The sequence below is a fragment of the Chinchilla lanigera genome, unplaced genomic scaffold, assembly GCF_000276665.1.
Source record: "Chinchilla lanigera isolate Chin_1 unplaced genomic scaffold, ChiLan1.0 scaffold00012, whole genome shotgun sequence".
In the NCBI taxonomy this organism is placed as follows: Eukaryota; Metazoa; Chordata; class Mammalia; order Rodentia; family Chinchillidae; genus Chinchilla; species Chinchilla lanigera.
Window position 1 is genome coordinate 30,411,583 of NW_004955413.1, and position 26,933 is coordinate 30,438,515.

At 55.3% G+C, this 26,933-nt stretch overlaps 1 protein-coding gene across 4 annotated transcripts; it reads left to right on the forward strand.

Moving 5' to 3' along the window:
- Positions 1–2,424: 2,424 nt before the first annotated feature.
- Positions 2,425–26,781, forward strand: Gtse1 (G-2 and S-phase expressed 1). 4 transcript variants are annotated; one of them, XM_013511389.1, is made up of 12 exons: positions 2,425–2,533; positions 2,929–3,026; positions 9,366–9,423; positions 9,531–10,182; positions 12,205–12,360; positions 13,181–13,319; positions 15,782–16,087; positions 22,408–22,480; positions 24,098–24,337; positions 25,223–25,412; positions 25,646–25,909; positions 26,375–26,781. In XM_013511389.1, the coding sequence occupies exons 2-12, from the start codon at positions 3,005–3,007 to the stop codon at positions 26,456–26,458; spliced, it is 2,184 nt and encodes a 727-aa protein (XP_013366843.1). In that variant the 5' UTR covers positions 2,425–2,533; positions 2,929–3,004; the 3' UTR covers positions 26,459–26,781. The 4 variants fall into 4 exon arrangements, with proteins under 4 accessions (XP_013366843.1, XP_013366842.1, XP_013366844.1 ...); XM_013511388.1 differs by lacking the exon at positions 2,425–2,533 and having other exon boundaries at positions 2,639–3,026; XM_013511390.1 differs by lacking the exon at positions 2,425–2,533 and having other exon boundaries at positions 2,639–3,026; positions 15,926–16,087.
- Positions 26,782–26,933: the final 152 nt, after the last annotated feature.

The window sequence follows — 26,933 nt, forward strand, 5'->3', positions numbered from 1 at the left end:
TCACTGTATTTTCCCACGGGCACAATCGTACCTCTTCCTGGTTGTTCAAGGGCTGGAAGGCAGCGCCCACTAGCCTGGCTCACCCTGCATGGGATGCCCTTGGGATAAACCCTCTCATTTAGTCTTCCAGATGTGCCTCATGGGTCATGTTGGCCCCCTTTTCAGGGGAGTGTTAGTGCAGCCACCTGTACCCCTGGGAGAGGGGTCCCCACCTTGACGCCTTTGGCCTCAGTCCAGACTGTGGCCGGAGCGCCCTCTTTACTGATGAGACAGCCAGGAGCGGCTCCCGCTGCCCAGCCGGAGGGACCTGGTCCAGCCCCGAGGGCTCTGGTGCTGCGGATCGACTGGGGCTTGTTTCTCTGCCTGACCTGCATGGGGTACAGACACTGGGTATCCGGCTTGTAAACTTTGATTCTAAGCTTGTGCTCTTGTAGGGTGTGGGGACTGGGCTCAGGGCTGCTCTGTTGTAGTAAAAACCAAAGATCTGACACATGACTTGAACAAGATTTGAGCCTCTGTCTCCTGCTTCTCCATTGCAGCCTGGCCAGGCTGTCCCTCCCAGGTGTGCTGGCCCAGGCCTGCTGCTGTCAGCTTTCCTGTGAGGGGAGTTCTGGGGCGGAGATGGTCTTCAAGTTCTTTTAGCTCTTACAGAAGTCAGGTAGGGCCTGCGGGGCTGGGAGGGGGCAGGTGTCCTGGGTCGGGGAGGAGGCCTCCAAAGCTATTAGGTCCCTGGGGTTTGCTCAAACCTGAGCAGATTCCTGGGATTTCAATAAAATTCACTGGTTTCACTGACTTGTGGGCGCCTCTGAGCAATTTTTTGTGTTCCAGGCCTGTGGCTGGGTCCTGGAAGACAGGCTTCTCCCTGAACTTGAGTGGGTGGGACAGCCAGCAAAGAAAAATGAGAAATTACACTTGGAGTTCAAGAGAGGTGTCATCTCTACCAGAAGCTAGGGACACATCCCAAGGGGCAGCCTGGCTGGGATCTTTTTAACTGTTGCCAAGCAAGACATGATGAGGTCCAGGAAGAGGGCACCCTGGCCCCTCCTCCTCGAAGCCTTCCATCCTGCCACTCCCTCCATCCCCTATAGGCTGATGGAAGTGCCTCCCCTGCGCCCCACAGCCTGTGGCACCAATGTGTGTCACTTCACCCTTGTCCCCCGCTGGGATCCCGAGGTCACAGACGATGTCTGGGTCCCCGGCACCCCTAGCGCACTGAGCTGTCAGAGTTGGTGAATGGATGCCTTAAGTGGGCAGAATGCTGCCTGGGAAAGGAACTACAAGGGACAGTCCAATGATAAGAAAAAGAGGTCAGTAGGAAAGGAATGAGGATACATGTTGGAGTAGCAGCAACATTATTACTCACCGGTGCTGTTTAGTGAACACCTACTATGTGCTGGCACAATAAGAGGGGTGGATAGTGGGGTCCCACTACCCCCAGCAGGCATCCCCTGGGCTGCAGGGATCCAACCTGGAAGAGACCTGGAGTCTTGGGCCATCCTCCCTCCTGCCACAATGGTCCTGCACCTCCCTCTGGTCTGTGACTTGGGCAAGCCTGGCCCTTGCAACCCCAGGTTTAGTGTAAGTGGCACTGAACTGACTGACTGATCATCACCCCTGGCAGGTGACTAGGAGCTTGAAGCTCCTGCACCAGTGGGCCCAACAAAAGCCAGTCTGCCTGAGGTGAGCAAACCCTGAAGTGGACAGGTGACAGCCCAACCTGATGACCTCTTGTAAGTCCTTATTTCTATCCAAGCCAATCTTGGACTTCCCTGTTCCCTGAGCCGATAAAGCCTCCGCTTTCCGAAGCCAAGTTGAGGGTGTTAGTTGACCTCAAAGGCTCCTGGTTGATGCTCTCGGCTGGGACATATGCACCGGGGTCTGCCTGTCGCGGTCACTCTTCTCCAGTTAAGATCCTGAGCAAGATCCACTTAGCAGGATCCTGTCTCGAAATTAAAAAAATACAAAAGCACTAGGGACGTGGCTCAGCGCGAAGGCCCCCGGTTCAATCTTCATTACAGCCAAGGAAAAGAAGAAAATGAAAATATCCTGAGCAAAGGAAGGAATGCACTCAGCACGGAGCCCAAGGTCAGAGGCTCAGTGTGAGACAGGAAGGTCAAGGGGGGGGCCCAGATGCAACGCATCAGGTTGCCAGGACAAGCCAAAGAGGACAGTAGTGAGTAGCAAGTCCTTCCACGAAGTTGACCCCTTTACCGCACACAGCCCTCACGGTCTCAGCCCACAGCCCGACGCCCAGCGGGAGACGCCGAGCCCTGCCCTTCAGGAGTTCTCCCCCTCCAGGGCGGGGAACTTGGGATCGAGAGACTTCCGGGTGATTGCGCACGCGTCGTGCAGAACCAATCGTCTGCGCGTGCGCACGAAACCCTTCCGGATGTTCTGACTACAACCCCCAAGGTGCACTGCGTCCGGCGAGACCTATTCAAATAGACCAATCGGTGGTCCGTGCCGCTTCCCGGCGCGGCGTTTAAACCCCCGACGGCAGTGTATCCAGCGTCTCCAACCTGCAGGGTGAAGGGTGAGGCCTCATACCTAACCGGGCGCGGCCCGGTGGGCAGGGGGTGGGCCCTGTGGGCACAGGGTGGTGCCTACCCTTCTCGGGCGGGGCGGCCGCGCGTCCCGGAAGCCGGACCTGGGCTCGAGCCGGGACCCCGCGCTTGGGACGGGGAGCAGAAGGGCTGGGGTGCTGCGGCCCGCCGCTGGGAATTCGTTATTCCCCCGCCCGGCTCGGAGCGGCCGCCGCCTCCCGCCCAGTGGCGCGCGATCCTTTCCAGTGGCCGCCACCCCACCTTTTCCTCGCCCGGAGCTGCCCACGGCCGTTAGCCCTCTCTGTCCGGGGTGTGCTGCCCGGGCTTGCGCTGGGCCAGGGACCTGGGCTCAGCCGCCTACTCACTTTCCCACTTCCTCCTGCAGCGGCTCCTGACAGCTCCCTCCGCGGAAAGAGGGGCCGGCGGCCGCGCGGCTGCAGCCAGACGGCGGGGAGGCGGAGATGGATGTTACCAAGAAGGAAGGTAAATCCCCGTTGCTGCCGTGCTGGGCTTCAGGGACCTCAGTAAAGACGGTCGTTGATTTACTGGTTCTGTGAGATTTTACTCATTCCTTGACCCTGTTAGTGAGTGAGCCTGGCCCATAACTTCCCTTTCTTTTTTCTGACCTTGTGTGGTTTGTTAATCAAGATGAGGGTACAGGGTACATATAAGGGTACAGGGTCACAAAATAATTTACAGTTGCCCCTTAGTAGCCTTGGGGGATCAGTTCCAGGATCCCTGGGTGCCAAAATCCACAAATACGCAAGTGTCTTATATACAGTGACAATGTTTGCATATAATCATGCATACTCCCATACTGTACATTTACGATAATTTCTAGATTACTTGTAATACCAGTGGAATGCAAATGCTATGTAAATAGTCATTACACTATGTTTAGTGAATGATGACGAAAACCCCCTAAAGCCTCATGCAGTCCTGGGGCAGGCTTCTAGAGTTTATGATTGATTCCTGGTCCAGTGCTGGGATTATGAGTGTGAGAGCTACACCCACCCCAGGAGGGTAGTTTGCATACAGTGTCAGGGAGGGAAAGAGGCTTGCTCTTGGCCACTCTTCCCTTTTGCTCTGGTTGCTTTGCTGTCTTCCACTGCCATAAACTGTTGCCCTCTGCCATGTGCCACCCTGCCTTGGAGCCAGCAGATTATGGACTGAAGCCTCCACAAACCGTGAGCTAAATAAACCTTTCCTTCCTTAATTCTGGGTGTCAGGTATTTTGTCTCAGCAACGAGAGAGAAAAGTAACCAAGACAGCCTGTATGTGTTGTTACAGATGCAATTTTTTTCTCAAGTACTTTCCGTCCACTCTTGGTGAAATCCATGGGTGCGGAATCCAAGGATATGGAGGACATGTTAAGGCCGTGCCCTCTTTTTCTCTTAAAGCATCTTGCCACCCTTTTTTCCTTTGGTCCTCCCGACTTCCACGTGGGGCTGTACACTGGGCACCCAAGTGTCCTTAACTTCTTTCTCCATTTTGCAGAAGCAGCCTTGGAAACTTTCCATCAAAGTAAACAGCCTCTTGATTTGCCCAGCTGTCCAAGCTGAGAGCCCGCCCATTTGCATCCAATCACCAATTACTGTCATTTCCGCCTTCTGAATGTAATGTGGATTCACCCACTGTCTTTCAGCTCCATCCAGATGCCCTGGTCTCAGCCGCCGTGCCTCACCTGTGCCTATCTGTGTAGTTTTCACTTTGCCCAACATGAACGTTTGTAACTTCAACGGCCATCACTGCTTCCTTGCTGATGTCCTTTTTTATTTTCTCAGAAGTGCCCCCCACCTCCACCTTAGGCTTTTGCATGCCTGGTGGCCCTGGAGGGCAGATAGCATGTACATCTGGTCTGCGTGGCACCTGGTAGGGGCTGCGGCCTGTTGTCGATGCTCACAGGTTTGCAGAATGATAGAGTCAGCCAGCACAAGGCCACTCGGAGCCAGACTCAGCCCCTGGAGCGGAATACTGCTTCCCTGACCTCTGCCTCACGGTGCTGTCTTTCTACAGCAGCCCTTTGGAAGTTTCTGGAAGTAACTGATCAAACTGGCTTCCCAGGTTCAGATTCTGAAAAGTCAAGCGTTACCTCTCATATCAGTCCCTTAGTCACTCCTTTGCTCTCTCCAAGGGCCAGTGTAGTCATCAGTGTCCTTCCAGGCATAGTTTGTGTAAATTTCAGCAGTATTTACAATGTTGACTGCATCTCCCTTCTACGGCATATAGAATCCTGTCTTGCTTCTGGTTTTTTAAAATTTAATTTTTTTCTTTTTTTGAACCATGAATCAAACTTAGGGTCCTTGAGCTTGCCAGGCAGACCCCTTGCTGCTGAGGTATATACATCCTCAGCCCCCACATGGAATCTTTTTTCTTTCTGGTACCGGTAATTGACCTCAGAACCTTGCACTTGCCAGGCAGGTCCTGTGCCACTGAGCTATAGCCGACCCTAATTTTACTTTATTTTATTTTTTAGGGACAGGATCTTGCTGTGTAGCCCAGGCTGGTCTCAGATTCATGCAGTCCTCCTGCCTCAGCTTTCTAAGTATAGTACTGGGATGACAGGCGTGCACTACCATGCCTGGCTGCTTCTGGTTTTTTTACATTTAGTTTATCTGAATGGTAGTTGTGTGTCACATAAGAAGGAGCATCGTTCTCTCTGTCCTTCCCGTGCGGCACTCCATCTTGGGTGTGTGCTTGGCATTCCTGTCATGCTCTTACACAATCTGCAAATGTTACTGCGCACACACACACTTGCACACCCGTGATTGTCTGTAGGCTCGCTGGGCCGACAGGCCTGTGCCCTCTGAGACAGGCACTGACTGCTCCAAGCTGGGCACTGACCAGACCCACAGCCTCACTTGCAGCTAATCATTTGACTTTTGCCAATCTAATAGATGAAAAGTGGGGTCTCAGCATAAGTTTGTTTCTCATTGCCTTTATGTTTGAGCAAGACTAAGCTTTTTATTTTTTGTCTTTTTGAGACAGGGTCTCACTCTGCAGTTCAGGCTGGCCTTGAGCTCACTTTGTAGCCCAGGCTGGTCTCAAACTCGCAACAATTCTCCTGCCTCAGCCTCCTGAGTGCTGGGATTACAGGCGTGCACCACCACATCCGGCAAGACTGAGCTTCTTGACTTATTTTTAAGAACATTTTATTTCCGTGAGTTTTATCTGTTCATATACTTTCTGTCTTCCATTAGGTCATTATTTGTTTTCTGAGCAACTTGTAGGTGATCGTCATAAATTAGCCTTTTATGTGATCAGCTGCAAATGCTATTTTCCCTGATTTTTGCTTTTGTTAACTTTGCTTGTTGTGATTTTTGCCATGTAGTGATTTCACAAACTTTTCTCTATTTGAAGATCAATGTTTGACTGGGACTTCCTGTGTGGCATCACAGTTAGGCCTTTTTAAAATTTTTTAATTTTTTAATTTTCTTCCGGTAACGGGAATCGAACCCACGACTTTGCACTTGCCAGGCAGGCTCTGTGCTGCTGAGCTAGATCCCCAGCCCTGACAGTTAGGCCTCTGTGGTTCTCATTCCTGTGGGGTTTCCTCATCTTATGTCTGTAACCATGGCATCTGTGCACTGTGATATTTTACCTTGGCCATCTTTCCTGTGACCCTGCTGGGTAATGTGTCCGGAGCAGTGTGAAGGTCGTGGTGCCTGCAGACCTTCCCTGTGCCTGGTTTTAGTGAAATTGCTTTTGCAGTTTTCCCTGAAGCCCTGTGCTGGCTCCTGAGCTGACTGACACACAAATGGTGGTCATCGATATTGTTCGTTGGTATTTTTGTGATTTTCTTCCTTCGAGGCACATGACAGAATAATGTCCCCCGCTCACTCAAAGTTAGGTTTGGCTTGGGTGGCCGGTGAAATGGGAATGTTGTGTTGGCTGTGGCCCTCTGGCTAGATGTCTTCAAAACTTCTTGAAACTTGCTCTTTGGCCTCATCCAGCTGTGGAGACCAGAAGGGGTCCTGAGGGGTGGGGCTTTGCCAGCCTGGGATCTGGGAGCCCTGAGAAATACGTGGTCACTGCTTTAGCCACTGGGGATCTGGGGTGGTTTGTCACACCATGAGCTACCCGTCCCCGCTGATGTCTTCTGTCTTTAGAAGCAACCCTTCTGATGTTTTCCCCCTTGTGTTGGTTACTTTTCTTTTGTTGCTGAGACAAAATACCCAACGCCCCAAATTAAGGAAGGAAAGGTTTGTTTAGCTCACAGTCTGGAGTTTCAGTCCATACTCGGCTGGCTGCAAGACAGGGTGGGTGGCACATGGCAGAGGCAACAGTTCCTGGCAGCAGAACACAGCAAAAGAAAGGGAGGAGCGGAGGCAAGCCAGCCTCCTTCCCTCCCTTAACACTGTATGGAGGCTACCCACCCTAGGGCGGGTGTAGCGCTCACCCATAATCCCATTGGATCGTGAGTCAATCAAAAACTCCAGAAGCCACCCCATGACTGCATGAGGCTTTGGGGGACAGCTAGACACAAGCCATAACACCCCTGAACCTAATTTTGGCTATTGAACTGAGATGGTTACTTCCTTCTAGGGTAAAATATGTGTTACCTTTTTGTTAAGAGCCTTTAAAATCAAGAGTATATGTTATATTTCACCATGTGTTTCCTCAATATATAAACCTCACAACTTTTCTTTGGGGCTGCTATACGGTGGTTACACTGCCAGGTCATGTAAAGTTAAAGCACCTTACAGTCCTGGCATGAAGTGAAGCTGATCATAATTTACTGTTAGTCTTTTAGTGTCACTGGATTCTCTTGGCTAATATTATAGTGAGACCGGTCGGTAGCGTTCCTCTCCTCCTTCCTCAGTACTGGGATGCAACCCAGGGCCTTCGAACTGAGCCACATCACGAACCTTTCTTTTTTTCTCTTTTTGAGACAGGGTCTCGCTGTGCAGTTCAGGCTGGCCTTGAGCTCACTTTGTAGTCCAGGCTGGTCTTGAACTCAGAACAGTCCTCCTGCCTCAGCCTCCCAAGTGCTGGGACTGCAGGCATGTGCCACCGCGCCCAGCCCAGCCTTTTTTTTTTGAGACAGGAGCTTGCTAAGGTGCCCAGGCTGGGCTCCAACTTTTGACCTTCCTGTGTCAGCCTCTCAGGATGCTGGGATCACAGGTGTGTGCCACCGCACCAACTTTGTAGGGTTCTTTATTGAAAAACATTTACAGGTTTTTAGTGTCACTGTGTTTGCTTCATAGAAATATGGTGAAGGTTTATTTTCTCCGGTTTTCTGGAGCAATGTGAATGATACGGAGTGACATATTCTTTAAAGATTTCATAGAATTATCTGTCCTATGAAACCAGATGAGACTTTTTTTAAAGAGGATAGCTCTTTAATATATTTCTTCAGTTCTTTATGACAATTGAGCTGTTAGAATTTACTTTGTTTTCTGGATTCAGCTTTATAAATCTGTAAGTTTAAATAATTTAAATTAAAAAGTTAAATATTTTCCTAGAAAATGGCCCATTTCAGCTGGATCTATAGGTTTTTGTACATGGAGCTAAGGGAACTAGTTTATGAACCCTCTACTTCCCTCACTGGAGGGTTCCCCGTTCTATGTGTTGGTGCTTTTTTACCCGTACCCCCTTTTTTGGTGTTGAGACAGAACCCAGAGCCTCACGTATACTAAGCACAAGCTCTACCACAAAGCCATACCCCCAGTCTTTCTGTTTTTCCTTGATTAAGTGAAACTATCTAGCTGATTAGGACCTCATTAGGATATATTTTCAAATTCTATATCAGAACTGGAGGTTAAATTTAAGACCTTGCGATGAAGTTTAGGCTGGCCTTCAACTCATGACAATCCTCCTGCCTCAGCCTCACACCTGGCGTTATTTTTTATATTGACGCAGGGTCTTATTAAATCAGCTGCTTAAACTGGGCTTGAACTTGTGATCCTCCTTGCTCCAAGAGTGCTGGATTTTAGGCATGTGCCATCACAGCCAGCAGAATTCTCCAGTTCTGATAAATATGCCACATTAGTGATTAAGACCAAGTGAGAGGTGATTTGTGAGAGTGCAGTGTGAACGCTACGGTACTGAAGTTCCGGTTCACTGCATTTCACCAGGCCTTCACTGGACCCTGGAAGTGAGGGGTGTATTAGGTATTTTTTTTTTTTATCTCAGAGGCACTTCCAGCCATCTGGGGCTGCCAGTCAAGAGGGACTTACAGAGACTATCCCCGGGACAGTGGTGGGGACAGTCCAGCTGCTCGGGAGCCCTGGTATGGGGGCTGGCAGAGGGAACAGTTGTCCCAGCCGAGATCTACCAACCCGGAGCCAGGGATCTGGTAGAGGGAGTCGGACAGATGGACAGACAGGGCCAGTAGAGGCAGGCTGTGCTGGGAATGGGGGTCCTTCCCCCGCGTTTGGGTAGTGCTTGAATTAACTGTTGAGAAGCGAATAGGTGTTCTGTAGCTGTAAGAGGGCAAGTGAACTCCAGGGACATTGAGGCAGGTAGTTTATTGAAAATATTCTCTACCTGCAAATGACTCAGCTCTTCTGGAAGAAAACCAGCTGAGTGATTCAGTGAATGCATTTTAGATCAGATTACAAAACAAGGCACTGGGCTTTGGGATGGCTTTGCAAACTTGGAATGTCTGCTGCAGTTTTAAAAGAACATGGAAAAATTAAGATAATCTGGTGTTCCCTAAAAAAAAAAATCTAGTGCTCCCTATAAAATGATAACAGTTTAAATAAAAAGAGTTTATGCTTCTGGGGGTGAAATTTTGTTGTAGCTCTGGTAGCTGTAGAGGGTGGTACTGTTTTCTTGTTTTACCTTAGCCCTAAAATAACAGTGGACTTTCTCCCCCAGATGTTCTTCTCTTGGCCAATGAAGAGTTTGACTTCGATCTCTCGTTGTCTTCTTCGAGGTGAGCGAATGAGTTTTGTTCCCTTGCCTTGGACACGGCACGCTCGCTGATGCCTTTGGTCGAGTGCCAGCGTTTTTTATCATTAGAATCTTTTTCTTCCCAAATAGTGCAAATGAAGATGACGAGGTCTTTTTTGGACCAGTTGGGCATAAAGAGCGATGCATTGCTGCCAGCCTGGAGTTAAACGACCGGGTCCCTGCACCGCCTGCCTCCGCCTCTGCCTCCGCCTCGGCCTCGGCCTGCGACTGGAGCCCGCTCACCGCGGAGAAGTTCGTGGAAGTGTACAAGGAGGCGCACCTGCTGGCTCTGCAGATCGAGAGCCAGAGCAGGACCCAGGCGACCCCCGCTGCCCAGCCTGAGAAACCCGGGAGCCAGGCCATGGAAAGTTTCATCCAGGAATCAAAGCTAAAAATGAGCCTCTTTGAGAAGGAACAGGAAACTGAGAAAAGCCCCAGGTCACTTAAAAGAGAAACGTACTGCCTGTCAGACAGCCCCTTGGTGGGGACACCGCTCTTGGGAGGGCAGCCTGCCTCGGCCGAGCCCCTGCACCCGGCCCCAGCCCCGGCCCCCGCCAGCCCAGCCCCCAGGGGCCCCGGCCCAGCGCAGAGGCTGCAGCCCTTGGCTCAGGCTTTGCCTAGAGACCCGCAGCCTGCTCACCCTCCGGGTCAGGCCAGGCCTCAGAAGAGGGTGCTCAGCAAGCTGCCGCTGCCCCGAGTTTTGGCTACAAGAGGACGGCACCTTTACCTGGCTGCAGAGAAGGTAGGACCACAGGGAGAACGCTTCCCGGGGACGCAGACCACCGCTTCCCCGCTCCTGGTCCTTGCCCTGCTTCAGGGACCACGGGGAGAAACCTGGAGGTGCAGGCTGGGCTTCACCCCTGGGGCTCTGAATACCTGGCACTTTTCACGGGAGGGGGCCCTTCCTGGGGACAGCCTCGCCTCATCTCCCTGGCGTTACGTGAAGACAAGCTGTCCTGGGAGGTGGCAGTTGACACTGCCACGTTGGGGTACAGTCAGCCGCCTGTGGGAAGCTGGGAGTCCCAGAGGCAGGGGGGCAGGAGGCGGGTACATGTCAGGCCATGACCACAACTCGCTTCCAGGTTTGTCCGATGGGGTTCTTGCCAAGGGGCGGGGCGGCTGCCCTGTGACTGAGGAGGGACCCAGCTGGGACCCAGCTCTGCCCTGGCCCAGGCAGCAGTTCAAGGACTGCTAGGGTGTGGGGACACCCAGCAAGGGCCTAGGAGCCCCCTCCCCAGCTGCAGACCCCTCTCCCCAGCACCAGCTGTGCTCGGAGCCCAGAGCACTCCCCGTGGATCCCAGTGGTGGCACATACGGACCATGGGTGCGATCTGCGTCCCCTGTCATGGACAGGGGCGGCATTCTCAGGTGCAGTGTATGTGGGTGTGGCAGGACCTGTGTGTGGAGCCTGGGGCATGGGGTGGGGCACAGGTTCACAGCAGCATTACGCTAGACCTGCCGCCCACCCAGGTGGCCACTGACTGATGCGTGACCAGTGGCATGTGGCATGTGGCACATGCAGGCCACACAGGCCTACAGTACCAAAGCATGCCGCTCTGTGGCTGGCCTTAGCACACGTGCTCAGTGACAGAAGTCAGGCAGAGGAAGTCGGGTAGTGCGTGAGTGACACGTGATTCCATTCCACCACGTGGTCGCGCTGGTCAAACTGGAGAGATAGCAAGCAGCTGAGTGGCTGCCGGGGTGGCCAGGGGTTGCGGAGGGGCCAGGTGTGACTGCTAAGGGGTCGCGGTTTCTTTGAGCTTGTGGCGAAGGTTGTGCGGACAGCAAATACCCTAAGAACCACTGAGTATACTCCAACACGGTGGCTTTAGCGCCATGTGAAGTAGATCTCTTTTTTTGTTTGTTTGTTTCTTGGTACTGGGGATTGAACCTAGGACTTTGCACCGAGCTACATCCCCAGCCCTTTTTCGATTTTTTTGTTTTGTTTTCTGTCTTTTTGAGATAGGGGCTCACTGTGAAGTTCAGGCTGGCCTTAAACTCACTTTGTAGCCCCCTTAAAAGAGAAACGTACTTGAACTCCACAATGATCCTCCTGCCTCAGCCTCCAGAGTGCTGGGAATATAGGCGTGAGCCACCACGCCCAGCCTTTCCAAGTTTTCAAGACAGCATTGCGCTAAATTTGGCACGTGAAATCTTCCGCCTCAGCCTCCAAAATACCGGGATTGCAGGCCCGTGCTTCCAAGCTGGGCTTATTTCAGCTTTTAAGGTGCTATAAAGGAAAACAGCTGCTGCCATGCCACCCTGACTCAGAGTGCCCACGGCTTTCACTTTCGCGTAAACATAGAGCACTTCTGTGAATGTCCTTGGACCTGAACGTGTAAGGAATTTATTCTTTGTTTGACTTCAAGGGCCAGAAGGTGCCTTCCAGCAGGACCCAGGCCTTGCTGCAGCTAGGCACTGTGGGGGCTGCTGAGGACTGCATGGGCCTTGTTCGGCATTTTCGGTGTGTGCACCGGGTCCCTCATGTGGTCATTAAGCAAGGATCTGCCTGAGGAGTAGCCTTCCAGGTCCCTGTCCTACTGTCCTGCGGTTATTTCACACTGTTTAATGAGGGGCCAGGTCCGTCCCCGGTGCATGCCTGGTCATCTGGTGAGGGTGATCGGCCTGCTCCCCTAACCCTAGCTGACGGGTGCAGAGCTGGGTCGCATTTGGGAGTGGAGCCTGGAGTGGCTCTGAACGGACCCTTGGGGGGCCTGGGCCTTCTGCGTCTACACAGTCCTCACGGTTCACATTGACCTTTTAGCCCAAGAAAGAGGCACCAGCGAGTCCCTCCCAGGGGAAAGTCCTGAGCCAAAGGCAGCCACACAGTGCTGGGTTCCCGGACAGACGCCGCGCGGCCCGGGATGCTGCCGGCAGCCTCGGGGGCCACGGCGCGCGATCGCTCCCCGTCCCCAGCAAGGTGGGTCCATCGGGGCTGCAGGGACCTGCGTGGGTGGGAGCAAGGCGGCAGCTTGTGCCTTGACGGCAGTCAGGGTGGGAGCGGGGAAAGGGCCCACCAGATGCGGCTTGGTGAGAAACCTGTGCGAGCCGAGGCCGCCTGTGGGTGTGGTGGTGCCCCTTGCTCTCTCACGGGGCGTCCACAGCCCTCACAGCCACAGCAGCTGCCCCTACGTGCCCACTACCGCCCGGCGTGGGTGTCAGCTGAGCTCCACTGAGAGTCCCTCTGGGCTTTGTTAAAGTTGCCGGAGCTGGGCCGAGACCCGTGGACTCAGGAGGTCTGAGCTGGTCCCCAGGGTGGCCCTCAGGCAGACCTGTGAAGCCATTCCTTGTGGGCCGTTGGCCCATGTACCCTGGATTCAACCAACCGTAGATTGAAAATATTCTGAAAAATAAGGTTGGATCTCTGCTGAACATGTAAAGACTCTCCTGTGCCACTGAGTTTATCCTGGGCCTGCAGACCTTAGCACTACACTATAAACAGTGGCGAATAGTTTCCACAGCATTTACATTTCAGTAGGGTCATGAGGCATCTAGAGCCGATTTGAAGTATATGGGAGGGAGAGTGTGTGCAGATCACACTGCTGTGTGCAGGGGAGTGAGGGTCGGGAGCTGACCGAGGCAGACCCCCAGGCACCCCCACACTTACTTACCTACGTACCTTGCAAGTCAGGATGATAATTATTACGTTATTTTAAAGATGTTTTTGAGACCCTGCTTTTGCAGAAGTAAATATGGCTGGAAGTGACCTCTGCCCGTTCTGTCTCGTGACCCCGCCGCAGGTGGGACTGAAGAAGGGCCTGGGAAAGCCCGCCGGCTGCGCTGGCAGCGCCACGAGGAGGTCCTGCTCCTCCTCCTCCTCCCGCTCCTCCTCAGGCTCCGCCTCGGCCAGTGCCTGCTCATCCCCAGTCGCAGACAAAGGTGAGCAACGGCGTCCGTGCGGTGGAGACTGTGCAGAGGACTTGCTGTGGGCTGTGGGCTGCTCTGGGCACTGTCCCTGTCCCCAGCCTCGGGTGCTCCTGCCAGCAAGATAGGCAGCTTCGGGTGGGGCACATGCAACCGTAAAACACAAGTGTACACCCAGTACTGAGACACAGAGGAGGCGTGCACCAGCCTGGTGTTCATGTCCTGAGACACTGGTGCCGGTCGTGACCGTCCACATCGCCTGGAGGGCAAGGCCCGGTGACTCCCAGGTGTGGCTGAATCCCCACTTCCGCCCCTAGTCACGCCGGCCGCCTGCTCGTCTTGCCGAGCCAAGGCTGCCATCTAGTGGTAAGGGGAGGAATCCCTTGGTGACGGATATAAGTATGATTTGCCCTTAAGAGCCAAAGTCTGAAGTCAGGGGTGGTGGTGCACACCTGTAATCCCAGCATGCCAGGAGGCTGAGGCAGGGGATTGTTGAGAGTTTGAGACCAGCCTGGGCTACAAAGTGAGCCTAAGGCCAGCCTGAACTGCATAGGGAGACCCTGTCTCAAAAAGACCAAAAAAAGAACTGAAATCTGAGCAAGAGGGAACAGCACGTGCCCTGCTGTCAGCACTGAGGGGGCCTGAGGTGGGAGGATTGCTAGTCTGAGTCCGGCCTGGGCAACTTAGCAAGACCCTGTCTCAAAGTAAAAGAGGCTAAGATGTGGCTCAGTGGTAGAGCACCCTGGGTTAACCCCCAGGACTGCCAAAAAGAAAGAAAAATAAATAAATAGAAGAGCTAAAGCCCGGGCAGGGCATGTGGCCCAGGAGGAGAGCACTTGCCTAGCATGCCAAGCACTGGGCTTGATGCCCAGGACCGCAGAAACGCAGGAGGAGCAGACCCTCTTCAGATTCTGTCTGCGGCGCAGACCGGCCGTGGTCCGGGTGGTGCCCGAAGCGGGAACTCTTGGAGGAGACCGGTCTGGTTGGACCCTGACCCTGCCGCTGTGTCCTGACCTCACACCCGCGGTGACAGCGTCCACCTGGTAGGGTTCCTGTGAGCCTTGGAAACTCCCTGCCGCGCCGGCCCTCCCTGGCACACGGGCCTGTGCAGCCAAGCGAAGTGCCTCTGGGCGCATCTTGTCCACTTGCTCGGACACTGTGCCGCTTCGGTGACTGTTTCTGTGGATAGCCGTGTTTATCTCAGCATCGCACACGGCAGAGCCACGAGGGTCGCGTGGGACTGTGGGTGGAAAGGGGCCTTGCGTGGTTGTTATGCACTACGTGGAAGCGATGGCATTAGTTCAAGGTTTTCAAGGTTATCCTTAAGAATCTTTGACCAGGTCAAATGTGGTGGTGGTGCACCCAGGCCTGTGATTCCAGCACTCAGGAGGCTGAGGCAGGAGGATTGCCATGAGTTCAAGGCCAGCTTAGACTACGTAGTAAGACCCTGTCTCAAAAAAAAAAAAAAGATCCTTGACCAGATTGATATATGTGCTGAGTATATAGCTAGCTGAATGTTTATCAACCTAGTTTGTTATTCTTTTCTGTTGTTTGTTTTTGAGACAGAGTTTCGCTGTGCATTTCAGGCTGGCCTCAAATTTGCAGCAATCCTCCTGCCTCAGCCTCCCGAGTGCTGGGATTACAGGCATGGACCACCACACCTGGTTTTCATTCCATTTTAAATTGTGTTTGATTAGTATAACTGTGCCTCCTTCTTGTAATTCAAAGCACTCAACTAGTAGTAATTGCTGCTTCTTCCCCTACTGGGGCGGGGGTCCTCCATCTACACTGCCACTTCCCTCTGCTTGGCTAGGGAAGAGTTCTGCTGCCAACATAACAAAGACAGGTCCCCCACCCTTGGTACTGGGGGCTGAACCCAAGGCCTCTGCACTGAGCTCTAGCCTCAGCCCTGTTATTTTTTAAATTTTTTTTTTTTGTACCAGGAATTAAACTCAGGACCTTGTGCTTGCCAGGCAGGCACTGTGCCAGTGAGCTATATCCCTGGCCCTGTTTTTTAAATTCTGAGATAGAATCTTCCTAAGCCACAAAGTTGCTCAGGCTGGGCTTGAACTAGATCCTCCTGCCTCAGCCTTGAAGAGTGCTGGGGTTACAGGCATGTGCCACCACGCCCAGCTGAGTGGGAGAGTTTAACCTTGTGGATACTTATTCCATTCTTTTTTGGTCTTTTTGAGACAGGGTGTTGCTGTGCAGTTCAGGCTGGCCTTGAGCTCACCTAGTAGCCCAGGCTGGTCTCGAACTCACAAGTATCGTGGTAATTAAGCTGGTGAATTAGAAGGTGCTGGCACTCAGGGAAGCTGCAGGCAGCCCGGCCGTGGTGCTGCCCTTGATGATTCTCTGGGGCCCTGTGTCGATGTACCGGCGGCGGGGCACCTGCCTGTGTGGTAGACGGTGGGTGTCTTGGTTTAGAAACAACGTACACTTGATGACACCCGGCTGTCACGTGTGTCCTCTTGCAGCAGAGCCAGGCAAACTGCCCAGCACCAGCAAGTCGGGCAGGCCGGGCCCCGCCTCTCCGAGCCAGGCTCTGCCCGAAGCAGGGGTGTCCTGCAGCCAGGCCGGAAGGAGCGATGCTGCCACTGCGTCCTCAGTGCCCCCCATAGCTCCCCCAAGCCAGCCCCGGACCCCGGAAAGCTCCATTTGGTCAGCATCTTCTGAACTGAATAGAACTCGAAGCATAGCACGGCGAGACTCCTGTCCGAACTCCAGGACGAGGGTTGTGCCCACCCCTGCCAATCCATTTAAAGTGCCCAGGTTTTCCATCGGTGAGTACTTAATGAGTTTTAATGTGGCTTGTTCTTTTGTCTTTTTGAGACAGGGTCTCGCTGTGCAGTTCAGGCTGGCCTTGAGCTCACTTAGTATCCCAGGCTGGTCTCGAACTCACAGCAAAGATCCTCCTGCCTCAACCTCCCGAGTGCTGGGATCACGGGTATGTACCACCATGCCCGGCTTTAGCGTGTTTCTAAAATACTGGAGAAACCCTTTCTTGGCCCCAACGTGGTCATGCCCCCCCCACTCACCTTGCCCTCCTGGTCACAGTCACATTTCTGGTGCCCCGCCCTTCCTCCCCGCCCAGTGTGGTCTGCGTCGAAGCCCTCGGTAGGGGCTGAGTTGCACGTGCAGCATGAGTGCCCATCTGTCTCCTCAAGGCGCTTGTGTCGGACCCCTTCGTGATGCTTGTCTTTGTCTTTCCCTCTGGGGACTCGGTTTCCCACTGCTGTGCTGAGGCCAGAACGGTGCGTTCGCTCTGGAAGGAGCTGAGCTGGGTCTGGCAGGGAGGCGTGCGCAGAGGGCCGGGCCCCTTCGCGCCTCTCCTTGAGCTCGCAGGGCCGGGTCCGGCAGGGCCGCTCCTTTGGGGTTAGCACTTCCCACTCCAGCTGGCTGTGCGCTCCGCTGGCGTGTGGCTGTTCCCAGCCCGGGTGCTCCGGTCACGGCCCCGCTTGTCTGCTCACTGCCCTGGGGGCTTGTCCTGCACAGGCGCTGCCCGCTGTGTGGCCAGAGAAGAACCCTTCTCTCTGTGGCACTTCCTCTCCCACCCTCCACCCTCTCGCTCCAGCGCCTGGGTCCCCCGGCTCCCCTGGCCCCAGCTACTCTCCTGGTCAGGGAGCCTGCCCTCCCCCAGGGCCTGCCCGCCTCCAGGGCGTTGTGTGCCTGGCAGGGTGACGGTGGCGTTCAGTGGTGGTCCACGAAGTACTGGGACACCGTCGTGCCACTGTTGTGTGCCACAGGAAGCTCTGTTCTGCTCTGCAGGCTGCGGCTGTCCTCTCACAGCCCTGGCCCCTCACAGCCCTGGCCCAGCCCTGTCGCGGTAGGAGCCGTCCTGCAGAAACTTGATAGGTACCAGCTACAAATCCAAAAGGGAAGACACAGAACAGAACAGAACGAGCATAACAAACGTGGTCTGTGTGGCGGCCTGGAACCACGGTCCCGGGCGAATGCCCCACGCGACCGGCGCCAGACCTGCCGTCCTCCTTCCTGTGTGGCTGGCTGTGTTTCCGGACACAGCGTGCAGCACTGCAGCAGCGCAGAGGGGTTTTTGTTTTCGTGTGATTGTCCCAGGACTGGGCCGGGCAAGACGGTGCTGTCAGAGAGCCCTGTGCCTGTAACGTCAACAAGAAGTTGTGTTGGGGATGTGGCCAAAGTCCCGGACTCAGGTCGGGCCTGTCCACTCACTCGCGGTAGCTAGGGAAGGGACGACTAGGGCTGCAGTGTTACCCTGCCGGGGGAGAAGATGAAGGAAACATAAACAGGAAAACGGCAGGGGTAGGAGCGCATTGAGACCCGGAATCTGCTACGGCGTCAGTTTCCTGCCCCGTTCTGGGCTTTGAATGTCATGGTGATGCCACCCGTGGCTTGCTGATTTTCCTGTGTGACCCATGCGGGCACCAGGCACGGGCGTGTTGTCCCTTGGAATTTGGAGCCGGTCACCCGTCCTAGTACGAGGGGCTTTAGGAGGGAGCAGCCCGTGATCTCAGTGATCTGGGGACGTCTGGGCTGGCGGAGACTTGCTGGAGAATTTCGGATCCGGCCTAGCTGACGACAGGAGATGACAGGAGATAGAACCCTGCACGAGTGCAGTTGTAGTCTGTGACAGGTGTGTTACCGGGTTTTTTGTTTGTTTTTTCAGTTTTTTTTTTTTTTTTTGAGACAGAGTCTCACTGTGTAACCCAGGCTGGCCTCAAACTCATGGCAATCCTCCTGCCTCAGCCTCCGATCCTCCTGCTTCAGCTTCTAAAGTGCTGGGATTACAGACATGCACCAACACTCCCAGCTTAAGTAATTTTTCTCTCTACAGTAATACCAACTTCTACCAAAGGTAACACAAGAAAAGCCAATTTGTCTTTAACCGAGGTCAGCTTTGGCTGGACTGCTTAACATCCGAGCAGCAAGAACTGAGACTTGCCAGACTTGGAAGCCTTGGGGTGCTGAGAGCCGGTGTGAGACCCCAGGGTACAGAGCTCCCCCTCGGGCCCAGGGCTGCGGGAGGTGGTGGTCTGCATACAGCAAGGCGGGGACTCGAACTCGGGCATCCCAGCAATGCTTTCAGGTAGGCCCGGCTTCCACTGCAGCCTAGAATGAGGACAGCAGGTTCTTATCTAGCTTACACAGGGAACTGTGCTGCCATGAAAAATATGGATAGGTTTGTTTTTTTTTTAATGTGGGAGGAATTGATTAGGGAGGAAAAAGTAAATTATTTCCACCTGTTTACAGAAAGCTATTTGCTCAAATGACCATAAACTGGGCTGGGGATGCGGCTCAGTGGGTGCAGTGCCTGCGCAAGGCCCCGAGTTTGATCCCCAGTACCAGAAAAATAAACTAAAAAACCAAATTACTGTAAACTGTAAAGAAGCTTCAGAAGCTTCTTTAAACCTAGAAAACAAAAAAGAGTAACCCCTCAGGTAAATGGCCTAAAACCACGGATTTTACCCATTTCTCAGCCTTGTTCCCTGGTTCCTGCTGGGTTGCTGAGCAGTAGCTTGCCCGAGGTTTCTGTGCAGAGCTCCGGGAATCCATGTGCTCGGCCGCGGTAGCTCCGGGTCCCAGCGCAGCCGTTTCCATGGCTGTAATGGTGAACGCTCTTAGCGGGGAATCAGAACTTTGGTGGGCAAAAGACACTTTGCTGGAGCCCGGCAGTTGACAAGGAGCTCAGAGCTCTTCAGGGCATGCGGCATTGAGAGGACGGTCAAGAGCCACAGCGCCACACCGGGCACCCGGCTTGGGTAATACCTGTACCACGCTTAGACTCTCGCGCCAATGGTATGTGCACGTGAGCACACTGACAGAAGGCTGAGCATCAGCGTGGTGAGCGCAGCCTTGAGTTTACGCATAGCCACCCTTGGCTCTGTGTTAGCTGACTGGGAATGACTCAGAAATGTAGATATCCGTGACTTCGTAACTTTAAGACTTGAAAATACAAGTGAATTTCACTTACAACATTTATCCCACTTACATTCACCTGATGCATTGTTAACAGTTAAACCTCGATTACCTGGAAACTGGGATGTGAGACATACATTGTTGTTATTTTATGTCTTTGCCAAAGACCCCCAGGGGTTCAGTCTGCGAGCTGAGGAGGGGAACACACACACACACACACACACAGCCCCGTCCACCCGGGCAAAGCGTGCACAGACAGCGCTGAAGACCGCCGCATTCTGTTCCTACAAGGTCTGCTTCCTCCTGACTAGCAGGTGTCGGGACAGTTACTGGGACCCTAACGCTAAGTGTGTGTGAGCCAGCCTGCGTGGAGGTCTCCGAGGGGTTTTACGTCCTTGTAGGCACCGTGTGGCGCACGTAGCATGTGCAGCACAGACATGTACACTAAGATCTTTCACTCCTGTTTTAGGATTCAGTCATGAGACAGAGAAATGTGGTCATACCAATTCATCAGTTAAGAGGATGGTTGGACCCAATTTATATTTCTGACTGAATGAGACAAGTTAAGGTCACCCATTCACATGGCTGAACTTGGAGATTTCTGTTTGCCCGACAGGTCATCCTGGGATGGCTGTGGACCAGATTTTGGTAAATTGATTCTGTCCTGGTAGCAGCTGGATTTAAACAACTTCTTTACCTTCCTACCCTTTCTCTCTTTTTTTTTTTTTTTTTTTTTTTTTTTTTTTAAAGACAGGGTCTCACAATGTCTTTCAGGCTGGCCTTGAACTCATTGTATAGGCCAAGCTGACCTCAAACTCACAATGATCCTCCTGCCTCAGCCTCCCCAGTGCTGGGATTATAGGGTGCACCACCACCCCCGGCTTCCCTTTTTCCATCTTCAGTTTAAATTTAACAAACCTCCAGGTGACCTTGAATTTTGTAACAAAATTATCTTTTTGCCAGTTCCGTTTGCCTAAGTAATCATTGTGTGTGGAAACATTTTTACAAGCGCTTTTTAAAAGATTATTTGTAGTAGTTTGTTTTTTTTTTCCCTGACCTATGTGGCAGACAAAACAGGTTTTACACTGCATAGAGAGGTCCTTTATATTGCTCTGAGCTCACGGTTAGGCCAACGCATCAGGGAGGCTTAACAGAAGGCAGAATATTTTGTAAACCACTGTTTGCCGAGCAGGGTTTCAGTTCTGGAAGGGGTAACTCAGGAGGCTAGGCTACCACGGAGCTGCCGTCCATCGCAAAGCCATCGTTTGAAAGGTCGCCCCTTCGCCCACGGCAGCCGAAATGGCCCGCGGAAAAGCTGTAAGCAGGCTTCTTGCCCTGTTTTTATCTCTGTTTGTCTTACCTTAGTATCGGCAAACGTGGTAAAGCTGGTGGCTGCTGTTGGGCGGGCGCGGGTGAGGGCCTTTCCCTTCCTTCCTGCCCTCCTGGCTTTCCTGGTCTGTTTCTTGTGCTCCACTTTCATCCTGGCGGCCTTCCCAGATATCTGGAAGACGCTGGCATTGCTGGCCAGCGCCCGCTGCGCAAGACCCCTGCCCACTCCCCGAGTTCCCGTGGGTGCAGTGAGGTGTCGCTGAGTGTCCCTGTGCCAGCGCTCTTAGGGACAGGGGCTGCCGGGATCAGACAGAGCCTCTTCTTGTGGAATTTATGTTTAACAGGAGAAGACACAAACGGTCACCCAGCAAACTCAGTTTCGGATTGCAAGTGTGATAGTGAAATGAGAAGGAGGGCGTTACCATCCCTGCTTCGCGCTGGGGAGGAATTTAGGCAGAGCAGAGCAGTCCTCTCACTCTTGTCAGGAGCGGCGTGGGAGCCAGAGCCGAGCTGGGGTGCAGCGTGGTGACGGCGTTTGCGTGAGACCCACACACCCCTGCGCGCAGAGGGAGATTTCTGGGGAGAGGAAGTGGCGCTTGTGAAGGTCCTGAGGCGGAAGAGCACTTAACAAGCTCCGAGGCGGAATGAAGACGAGAGGGGAGGGGTGGGGTTACAGCAGCGGGGAGTAGATTCTTCTACAAGCCCCAAGTGCCGGGTCATAATCAGTCGATGTCCGTGTTCCTCCCCTGCCGTAGTGCAGGCAGGCCTCGCGGATCTGGTAAGCTGCTCCTCGGTCTCGGGGACCCGGCCTCTGTCTTGCCCAGTGATGAGCAGCTGTCCTTCCTCACGGTCCCTGTGGGTGCACCGGCTGCAGGCCACGCGTCTCCTTCCCCCACACGGCATTTCCTGCGGGCCGTCTGCCATTTCCGACCGTGTCCCGCTGGTCAGGATCGGCCACACGACCCTGCTTCTCGGCAGAGGCCAGGAGAATAGTCTGTCTTCTGCATCCAGCTACAGCGTCTGACCGTGAAGAAGGCTTCTGAACCCAGCCTGACAACCTCAACCCGCCTGACGGACAGGGGAGGAATCACAGAGCTGAAGGAAAAAGCAGGCAGCTCGAGGCCAGCTCGCTCTGCCCATAGTGACTGCAGGGGCTGCCGTGTCACCAGCTGCAGGAGCAGGTGCCCGCACAGGGCCCGTGTGGCCGGCATGATCCTTCTGGCAGGGGTGCAGATGGCCCACCCGGGAGTGGAGTCCTTGCTCGACCCTGAGAGCTGGGAACCTCAATCCACCTGGGCCTCCTGGAGGTTAGGCTGCCCCGGGTCTGTGTGCGCAGGTCATCCAGTGGCCCTGATACCTGCTGGGCGCTACCTGTTGGGAGGCCGGAGTGCTAGCAGAAGGGGTGACAGAGCCCCTCGGGCTGCTGGCCTCAGCGATGTGGAAGGTGGAGGTGACAGACTCCAGCAGAGCAGGGGCTGGGGTTGCTCCTTGGGGTGTGTTCAAGTGCTGCCCCAGGGCTGTGCCACGCCTCTGGCTCTGCGTGCCCGGCGGCGGTCACCTGTCCTCACTGTGCAGCCACCAGTCCCTGGGTCCTGGCTGCTTCTCTCATCCCCTGGTCTGCAGTGACTCAGATCTACACTGCAGCCTCCGAGGCAGCTGCTGCTGCTGCTGCTGCCCGCACACCTCCTGCCCGCTACCATCGTGACTGACCCTTGCTGCTGTGCAGCCCCAGTGCCGCTGGACGAGGCCAGGCAGCTTGGCGCACACAACCCTGCCCGCGGGCTCTCGTGTGCTGTGCTGCTGTCTTGCGGGTCCCAGGCTGCACGGTCCCAGCGTGACTCTTCTGAGCTTCGTCTGAACGCGCTTCTCTCTGTCCTAGGCGGGTCCCCCAACGGTGTGACACCAAAGTTCTCGAGGGCGCAGAGGCTGCAGTCCTGGGCATCTGCTGGCAGGTGAGTCACATTGGGCTTCTTCCTTGATGTCAGAGGACGCTGTGTCCCCAGCTCCTGAGAGGGCTGCCTCTGGGACAGGGGTCTTCCCCACGCCAGTGCACAGCCGCCTTCGAGCAGGCTCGGCCTCAGCTGAGCCCCTTCCACCCGAGCTGGGGTCCTCACCGTCCCTCCTGTTGCTGCCTCTACTGTCACTCCTGGAGGTCGGCTGCCAGCACTCCATGTGCTCTGGTGCGGAAGAGGAGGCCTCCCATGTCCTGCATGGTCCGGGGCGGGGAAATGGGAAGGACTCAGCCCCTGGGTTTGCACCTGCAGCGCCTGGGACCTGGCACTGCCTGGGTCACCACTCTGGCCTGTATGGGGTGGGTTAGGCCCGGCAGAAGGAGTCCTGGGCTAGGACACCAGAGGTGGGTGCTCCTGGCTCTCCTTGGACCCGCCTGAGGCCCAGCGGGGCCTTGACATTCCTGGGCTTTGATTTTCTTGCATGTGAACTTGAGCCTCTGCACTCCGTGGTCAAACCAGATTCCCTGTAGCAGGCACCGTGCTGAGAGGCCTTCTCCCCTGCACTGAGGGCGCAGGAGCAAAACAGAGCTGGGCAGCCACTGACCACCGCACCTGCCTCTCCCACCCTGGTTTTCTCCTCGGGCATGAGAGAACAGCTCCCGCCCCTGGGGTTCTGTTGAGGATGTACCTGTTGGAGTTTTTATTTATTATTGTGGAGCGGCCGTATCAGCACATATCCTGAGACGGGGCAGCAGGTGGGCAGGAGCCTGACCTGTGGGCACCTCTTGCTGCAGGCCCTCGGGCGGAGTCTGTCCTCTGGGAGTGCTGTTTAAAGCTTGTTTCTACACTGCGGGGCTACTGTATAAAACGGTCACAGCCTGGGGCAAAACGGCAAAAACAAGGCTCTGCAGGCCCGATGTCTAAGAGTATGGTACCATCGGGGCTCTGCTCGCTTCTTGGGTGGCCTTCCCACCATGTGCTCACACGACAGGGAGCAAACGGGCTCTGGGGCCCTCCACGTGAGAGCCCTGGTCCCCCTTCCAAGAGCTCTGCACTCCGCTGCATCACCCCTCTAACCCTGACACCGCTGCCAGGAATTCGGGGAGGACTGGGAACCTGGAGTCCATCACCAGTGGACTCGGCCTATCTTCACCTGCAGTACTCCAGGTGGGGCCGCGGGATCGAGGGACGCGAGGCGGAGAGAACCAAGTGCTCAGGCTCCTGCACCGCGCGCCATTCCTCAGAGACCCTAACCCTAAGCATGGGGGCACACAGGAGACCGGCTCAATCCTCGCCTTCCCCACAGTTGCTGCAGGCCTGGGCCCCTAAGGAGACTGCCATCCAGAGACGCTCCCTGCTCTCTCCCGAACCTCCCAGGAAGTGCTTTCCTGCACTGCTTGCATGCGCGGTGCAGCCGGGCTGAGGAGGTTGTCTTGCGGATGCCCGTGGGCGGGGAGGGGCCGGTGTGCCCCGTGGGCGCCTCAGTGCTGTCTCACGGCACCCCGCCTCTGTGGGGAAGCCCGACTCAGGCCTCGTGGGCTGCACCTCAGCACGCTGGCTGCCAGGCATCTCACTTCATCCAGGCCACCTCAGCTCACCCTGACCTCATCCCTCCAGGGCCGTGGTTCATAGCACTCCTGTGAGACGTTCTTCGGGGCCAGCTTCACAGAGCCCCTCGGGCAGCACGAGGACCCCCGTGAGTGCAAGACGGATGTCCACGTTGCCCACACCCGCCAGCAGGCGCCTCTCTGGCCTCCCACTGATGACCCCCAGAACCGTGCCCAGGGCCCTGGTGCCCCCGCTGTGTACCCCTGCCCGGCAGCTGTCTTCTGAGCCCCGGAGAAGATCCACAGTGGGGTAAGAGCAGAGGCCGCACACCCCACACGGGGCAGCACCGCCAGCCGCCTGCCCTCGCGCTGTTAGAGGGGACAGGGCAGGCGCTCCCTGCTCTGCCATGGCTCTTACTGACAGTGCGGGACAAACCCAGGCGGGACCAGAGTCTGGGAGGCCGGGTAGGCCGAGCTCAGCGTCTTCTCTGGGCTCTTCACTGCCTGCTGTTCTTGCAGGGGCCCTGTGAGAGCCTCTCTGTAGTCAGTGGGGTGATAGCCCTCGGGTCCCCACCCGCCTTTGCCATCTGTCTCTTGTGGTGCCTACACACCTACATACCCACCCCTGCCCCCAGCACGCCCGCCCTGCTGCCCCTGTGCCGCCCTGGCCCTGAGCCTTAGGACACAGCCACCTTCCTCCCGCTCTGCTCCTCCCAGCCCCTTCCGCCACCTGCGTCCGAGAGCGTGTGGCCGTTGCCTGAAGGCTGTCAGGCTCCCCTGGGCAGGCAGCTCCCCGAGCTGGGGCTCTCCGCCATTCTCTCTCTGGAGCTTATGAGCCCCTGGCACATGGGAGGAGCTCAGGAAATATTTATGAGCATAGCCCTTGTGAACACAGCCTGGTCCCAGCTCCCTCGACTGAGGCCATGTCAGGAGCCACCAGCCGAAGCTCTGCCCGGTGGCCCTGCTCTGGGGCGTGTAGTTCACAGCTGCCAGGGGAGGGATGAGTGGGCACAAGATGAAGCCAGACAGCCCGATTCCAGCAGAGGGAAACCTGGGAGCCACCAGCCCTCCCGTTAGGCAGAGGCAGCTCCAGGTCCGGAAGGTGACGGTGTCCACAGGCACTGGTCTGTTGAGCTGGCAGCAGGGCTGGGCCCCTCTGCCCAGGACGCTTCCAGGAGTTTCCTTCCCTCCACAGCACCGAGCCGGCGAGGGACAGTGGCCCGGGGCAGGTGGCCCCCTCACCTGGCGATGGCTTCTCTCCTCCTCCCCCTGTGCCCCAAGCCCTTTGCTTCTCCCCAGAGAAAAGCGATCCTTTCTCAGAAGGCCCCGTCACAGGGCCAGCTCAGGACGAGGCCAAGCCCAAGGAGGACACCCACCCCGCTGAGGTAGGCAGCGGCAGGCGGGTTCCTGCCCATGTCGGCGGTATGCAGAGGCCGGCTGTTCTGGAGGATGGTCTCGGAGTCTGATGCCACACTCACCCGGTAGCCCGGGTCTTTCCCAGGGGTGAAGGAGGCAGTGGGTCAGAGGGAAGGAGGCAGAGAAGGCCTGCAGCTCTCTGCTGGGGTGGGCAGGGGCCTTCCTCAGGGCGGTTTCGTGAGCAGAGCCCGCATCTCCCAAGGTGGCTGACACAGCAGTGCCGGACTGTCCTCCCCTGCGCATCCCTGCCCAGACCCTGCTTGTGGACCTTGGGCTAGACCAGCTCACCATCTCTCCCTGGGCCGAGAGCCGACCCCTGGCAGACCTCCTGCTCATCGACCTTGGCGGCACTCCAGGAGCTGACGTGCCCTCGGGGCCTGCAAGCGGACCCCTGATTGACCTCACCACCAACACCCCTGACATGAGCAGACACGGCGAGTCCAAAGCTCTGCAGCCCGAGGGACAGGTGAGGGCCAGGCTGCGTGTGCCGACTTCAGCCTGGGTGCTCTTGGTCCCGGGTACCTGGGATCGTGGTGCCTCTTGCACCCCAAAGGGCTCAGGTCCCAGCGCATGACTCAGCTTTGGTGGCCCGAGCTTCTCAAAGGTCACCACTGCCGTTGAAGTGTCCTGCCAGGACCCAGTGAGCTCTCAGGGTGCAGAGCTGGTGTCCCCAGGCCCACAGCCTGTGCCTGCGGTGTTAGGAAGGAGCACACGTGTCTAAGGCTCTGAGGCCAGAGTGTTCTTGTCTCCCCTTAACATCGTAGCCCTGCCAGTCAAAGTTTCCTTTACTCATCCCTGAACCTGGGGTGCCCAGCTGTTTTCCCAGCCCCCACCCCAGCTGGAGCTGGCGTGCAGGTCGCCGGGGCGTGTGGTGGGGCGTGTGGTGGGGGCGCAGGCGGCTGTGCTCACCTTGTCATTTGCACTTCTGCAGCTCATCGACCTGTGCTCGCCTCTCATCCAGCTGAGCCCCGAGGCTGACAAAGAAAACCTGGACTCGCCGCTCCTCAAGTTCTGATAACAGCCTGAGAGCTGCTACGCTGTGTGAAAGGAACAGCGGGTCCTAAAGCGGCTCTCGACCCTCAGAAATGTGGTACAGGAAACTGATTTTTTAAAAAAGGCTACGTGCATTTTCTGCGCCTGGAAGGGGCGGCTGGGGACAGTTCTGCTTCCTCAGCTCCTCTCCTTCCATTCCCAGGCTGGGATGCAGCGCTCTAAATGAAGAATGTAAGGTTTCTGTATGTAAAATAGCAAGCACCTAATCTTAAAGTTAAATCTGTATGAAATGTTAAATAATCTAGATTTAAGTTAAGTTGTAAAATAAAAGTATATTAAAACATACTTGCTTTTGATGCTTATCTTTTTTTTTTTTTGGGTTTTTCTCCGGTACCGGGAACCGAACTCACGACTTGATGCTTATCTTAATTTTCAAGTGAATATAGCTATTCTCATCTCACCCGTCACTATGCAAGACCTGTTATCTGGTCATTAGT